Below are 5638 nucleotides of genomic sequence, written 5' to 3'. Positions count from 1 at the left end.
ACAAAGCCCACCCCACTCAGTGGTCACCGGGACCAGGCACTGTGTTGTCTCCCACCACAGTGCGATTCGGCGGATGAGGCAAACGATCTGGCAGGCGCGACGCTGAGCTTGTTAGCGCAAGGCTGAACAATTTTTCCTTTTTCGCATCCACGATTATCGCCGAAATCTCCCAATTGCGCTGACAACTCCTCCGTCTTTTCGCGCCGCTTAACTTCATAACCTCCAAGAACACCTCGCAAGCTCCAAGAAACTCTAATACCCAAAGCGATTAGAATCTCCGTATATTCGAGACAGACCACCGGTCTATAGAAGATCTTAAGCTCCTTTCCTTGAATCAAGACGCGGCTCCTCTCGCCGCGCCATAGACCATCATCATGTCCATCCGCGAAGAAATCTTCGAATCTCTCCCATGTACGTTCCCAGACAAGCCCCCTCTCCACCTATTCAAACCGCCCCTCTGCTAGTAGCCCAAATTCTAACTCTGCCCGCCTCAGACATCGACCCCGAACCCACAGAATCCCAACTCGCCGCCGCCCAGTCTCTCATAACCGCCGAACTCCCACCAACCCAACCCCCGCACCCCTCCCTCCGCCCCTCCCCCGAACCAACATTCTCACCCGCGATATCCTCCCTTCTCTTCCAACAAACAACCCCACCAACCCCCCTAACCGCAATCGACCTAACCCGCTACGAAGAACAAGACCCCCTCCCGCCCAATGCCCCCCTCGATGCAGCCCTCACCTCCCTCTCCCGCGCCTACGCCTCAGCAGCCTACCTTTCCGGCCGCACCACCTCCCTCGACCTCCTATCCTCCCACGGGAAAAACGCATGGCTCGTCGCGAACTGGCAGCTCGAGTCGTACCTAACCATCCTCGAGGCCGAGCTCGCGGCTGCTCGCGCCTCCGTCGATAGGCTTGCGCTTGAAAGGAGGAGGGCGCAGGATCACGTTGCGGCTGAGATGGCGGGGTTGGAGGACGCGTGGAAGAAGGGCGTTGCGAAGACGCTGGAGACGGAGGTTGCTGTTGAGGAGGTGAAGAGGGAGATTCGGGAGAGGATGAGGGCGCGGGGGGATGTGATGAACACCGAGTGAAGGGGAAGGAGGAGAGGGAAGAGGAGAGAGTGTGTCTCTAATTTAAGAAAGGGGGGGATAGATTCGGCCATTATGACATGGAATACATGGAGGAAAACCGACGATATATCAATGCTAATACATTCGGGGGCATTGCATTAATGCGATACGGATACGCCTCTATTCACATTTAAGAGTACTTTCTGTTAGCAGATGCAACCGCTCTCCAGCCTTCCAACACCCTTCTCTCCCAACTTTCAAGTGTGCCGCTGAGTCGAGATTTGTCCACCTCATTATCAGCGTGTCGTGCAATTAATCGAAACACAACACACACAAATCGAGCAAGCATGTAATCGGAGAGACGTCGTTCATGCGGTTTGAGAGGCGATGTACTAGAGAGCTGATAAAACCAGCGTTTACATGGACTGTAGAAAAAAAAATTTGCTTGGGTGTGGTGGGTATGTATGTATCTGCGTGTATAACATTCAAGAGAGCCACCCCTGACTGCGTCTCCCCTTGACTTTTCCTTCGACCTACCGGTGCCTTTTACCGCCCCCATTTCAATCCCTCTCGCTCCTCTACCTTGGCCTTCTCCGATCCCCAAAACAACAAAGGAAAAGAAAAGACAAGAAAAGAAAAGAAAGAGAGGCGGACTATCTACTTAATCCTTTTGTAGAGGGTCCATCTCTTCCACCCCAGACTTGACACCAACGTACTTAGTCCTCCTCATAATGCTCTCGACAGGACCTAGCATTCTCTGGAATGCAGATTTGCCAAGGACGGCAACCTTGACATCTGTTGTTGCGATGACGGTGGCGGCTCGCGGTTTATCGTTAAGCAGCGCAAGCTCACCGAAGAAGTCGCCTTTTTCGTAGTGCTTAACTACACCCTCCTCGTTAGACTTGTACGCGTCGGCCTGCCCGCTGACCATGAGATAGAAAGTAGATCCTTGATCGCCTTCCCTGATGATGGATTCTCCGGCGGCGAACTTGGAGGATTCAAGAGCATCGGCAATCTTGGACCGCTCGTAAGGTGTAAGTGATGAGAGTAGCGGGACCTCGGCGAGAAAGTGCTCATACATGCGTCTCCTGGCAAAAGACGATTCCAACAAGATCTTGCGAAATGTGACACGGTCAAGAGCCCAAAGCGTCGATGCCGGTGACGCCGAGACAATGGTCGCTGCACGGGGGGCGTTGTACATGAGGGCTAACTCTCCAAAAGAGCCGCCGGCCTTGATTGTGCCAACGTGGTCGCCCAGTCCCGAAGGTCCAGGTTGAACACTTCCGGATGGATGCACATAAACTTCGAAAATTCCCTTTTCTACAATATAAAAGTAGTCACCAACATCGCCTTGCACAATAACCTATACGTAGTTGTTAGATCTGATGTAATATGAAGATGCAGGAATACATGTGGGCAAGAGGAAAAGAGGGAAAGCGAGCTGGTAAAGACATGACGCACTCTGATGTCCTTTGCAGGAATCGGTTTCTCGACCAAGGCTCCAAGAACCTGGGAATATTGTTCCTCGTCTAGATGAGCGAAGAGAAAGTTGTCCTTCAAAGCGTTCTGGAGGCGCTCAAGCTGCTCTGGAGTCTTTTGGTGGTTAGGAGGGGACCAGTTGTCGTCGGTATCGGCGCTAGGTTTCAGAGACTCGGCCGAGACAGACGTCCGTCGGGCGAAATTGTACTGAGCAGGGTATGATTCAGGGTTGGGCATATGCCTAAATTCGGGTCCTAACGTGTCGGCGCTGCTGTCCGTGTTGAAAGGTGTGCTGAATAGAGAGGCACCGCCGTGCCCGAAACTTGGCGTCGCGGACGAGGCGCCAGTGTCATCCTCATCCTCCTCTACGACCCGCTGCATTCCTGGACTGCTTACTGTTGGCTTTGAGCCCTCCCCTCCGGCGAAAGGGTTCACGCCGGACGCAAACGGGGCCGACATGCTGTGGCAGGAAGCAATCTTGCGATGGAGCTGCTCTCGCGCAACGTCGGGTTGATCTGACTGTCGTAACCTGGATTCTTGCGGTTCTCTCACAAACCGAACTGAATCAAGAGCTACCTTCCTTACGAAGCGTCGAGTGGGCTGGTATAAGGTTTCGGGGAGCAAAGAAGTCGAGGTAAAGACTGTGGCGGTGGTCGATGGTAGTAATTGGCCTCGGTTCAAGGACGATGGGCGAGAAGCGCGTTGGGTGGCAAGCAACCTCGCGAAGTAATCGGCACAGAATTGAATAACGTCGGGCGGCTGGTCACGGATGAGATCCTCTTCAAGCCGTGCTATGATATGTTGGTAAGTAACTGGCTGACGGTCCATGTTCAAATACGAAGACAAAAGACAAGGGCCCGATAAGATGAAAGTTTGTAGTTAATACAGGGGGGAGGCATTTGAAGATGGCGTAGAGGAGGAGGAGAAGAAGGAGGGTTTCCAATATATTGAGATATATACCTTGACGCACAGGGTTCACGACTTGAAAAGCTTTCTTCAACTGACTCCGACTCCGATGGCTATGTTAGCTCCGCCGTTTCGGATGGCAGAGCGAGGAAAATAAGGGGTTTTGAGACAGACGTGAGATGTGGATGGCCAACGGAGGTGCGGGGGCGGGGTGGTGGTGGGCGAGGCCGGTCGTTGAAGCAGAGAAAGGGGAAATTGAGCGGACTTTAGCAGAGGGGAGAGAAGATGTGTGGCAAGGCCGCCAAAGTCGTAGCTTGTTCGAGGTTTGTGGAGAAGAGGGATGCAAAGAAACGGGTGTGTGCTGGAGGGGGCCAAAGGCTGCCTGCCTGTGGTTGGGGTTGGCTATCGGCCTGACGTAAGGCTGGATATCGCTTGGGGAGTATGCGGGAGAGGTGGGAGGGAAAAGAAGCTCGCGCGTCCGGAATGACAAAGGGCAAGTCTGTGCAATTGTAAGGAACTCGCGAAGGAGATGCGTACAGCTTAGAGGTAAGGAAGTAAGGACATAGATGCAGGGTAGAGGTATAGGCTTGAGCATCAGAACAAAGCAGCTCAGAAAGCACAGGCCACCCGCTATCCCGAGCTACTCAATGTGGTGAAAAAAGGTGGAGGGCTAAAAAGGTCTGGGAACAAAGAGGGGCGTTTCTAAGAGTAAAACACGCGGGAGCCCACGCGGGCAGGGGCAGAAACAGCCGGCAGCTTCGTGAAACTTACTTGGGGAATTGTTTTTGAAAGAACTTGGCTCTCGGGGGAGAATTGACCTCCCTTTTGAGGTCGAGCCTAGGATAGATTCACAAGACGAGAGCTCGGGGAAGTCAAACAAGCTGACGATTATCTCAAGGTGGGGGATGTGCTAAATGTCGCCTCGCACACGGTGCAGGTATCGGACGTCTGGGGAAGCGACCGTGTACAGCGTTCCGAGACCAGGGAGCGGGAGCTGGTAGCCAATTGAGACGTTCGGATAGTAGATGAAAACGTCAGGGTTCGTCGAAGAGGAGCTGGAGTACGGCGAGAGTAAGTAAGGTGAAAGAGCTGGAAAAGAGATGAAAGACGAGAAGAGGGTGTGGCTCGAGAATGTGCAATGGCAAAAGGGCTGGAATGATGCAAGATAGGGAGAGGAATGTAAGGCCCTACTGGGTACGAGGGTACAGTGGTTACCGGGGGGTGACTAAGAAAGCTAAAACGAGATTACAACAGGTATAGAAGTATAGAAGGAAGAAGGAGAGGAGGAGGGAACAACGAGGTACAGGAAGCACTAGGAGCGGAGCTTACTGTACGAAGTAGTGTAGAGCAGTGTGTTGGAAGAGCGAGTTCAGTGAGAGCGGCTCGGTACTAAGATGTGGTCTCTAGCTAAATTGAGCGGTAGTTGGGCGAAACTGGCTGTCTGGCGATGCGGGGAACCGGGGCGATAAAACAGGCTCTAAGTTTCCGATCTTCTGAGGATACAAGTAGGTTCGAAAACAATATTAAACACAGATCAAGATACCCCACAGAAAGAAAGACCAATAAATGAGGGACGACGGGAAAACTGAGAATGGAAGGAAAAGGGAGAGTTTCAATGATGGTCACCTCGCCGAGGAGGTTCGCCCTTTTGACTAGCTGCTTCCTCAGCTGTGGTACTTCTTCGGTAGGGTTTGGGGGAAATGTTCGAGAGGGAAGGAGTGGAAACACAGCCAATTTTTTTTTTTTAATTTTTTTTTTTTCCACTGTCCTGGGCTGAGGCAGGGAACACTTCATTGAAGGTGCAAGTTTACTGGACATCAAGTTACTTTTGTCCTTGTAAACTACTAGGCCTGAGCAAAACAACCTCTGCTGTGGTGGGTGGGAATGAAATGTAGTGGGGGGCAGCTTCTCTGATAGTGGCACCCGATGAGCATGACCCCGCAGCCAATCGAACAATTCTAGAACACGCATGGACCAGATGTCGACCCGTGCCTGCGGCTTTCATTGTTGCCTCTCGGTCGGCAAGGGCGATCGTTGGGGGTCTTCTCTCCGCCTTCCCTACTGGACGACTGGAGAGACCAAGTTCCCTCTATCCTGAGGGACTGGTACTTCGTACTCCCAGTGCCTCATACGAAGTACCTTTGTAGAGTGATCAAGAGATTGACTTGCCCCGCAACCCCCTCT

General features: G+C 52.6%; 2 protein-coding genes across 2 annotated transcripts; one reads left to right on the top strand and one right to left on the bottom strand.

Moving 5' to 3' along the window:
- Positions 1 to 374: 374 nt before the first annotated feature.
- Positions 375 to 1090, top strand: SAPIO_CDS10649 (Bcas2 family protein; the record flags this gene model as incomplete). Its single annotated transcript, XM_016784203.1, has 2 exons — positions 375 to 411; positions 495 to 1090. The coding sequence occupies 2 exons, from the start codon at positions 375 to 377 to the stop codon at positions 1088 to 1090; spliced, it is 633 nt and encodes a 210-aa protein (XP_016638440.1).
- A 640-nt stretch (positions 1091 to 1730) lies between these two features.
- SAPIO_CDS10648 (cAMP-dependent protein kinase regulatory subunit) lies at positions 1731 to 3376 on the bottom strand (the record flags this gene model as incomplete). Its single annotated transcript, XM_016784202.1, has 2 exons — positions 1731 to 2432; positions 2531 to 3376. 2 exons carry the CDS (start codon positions 3374 to 3376, stop codon positions 1731 to 1733), a joined length of 1548 nt encoding a protein of 515 aa, XP_016638439.1.
- Between the last annotated feature and the right edge of the window lie 2262 nt (positions 3377 to 5638).

This window comes from Scedosporium apiospermum (genome assembly GCF_000732125.1).
Source record: "Scedosporium apiospermum strain IHEM 14462 chromosome Unknown SEQ_SAPIO_0176, whole genome shotgun sequence".
NCBI lineage: Eukaryota > Fungi > Ascomycota > Sordariomycetes > Microascales > Microascaceae > Scedosporium > Scedosporium apiospermum.
This window is presented reverse-complemented; position numbering and strand designations above follow the sequence as displayed.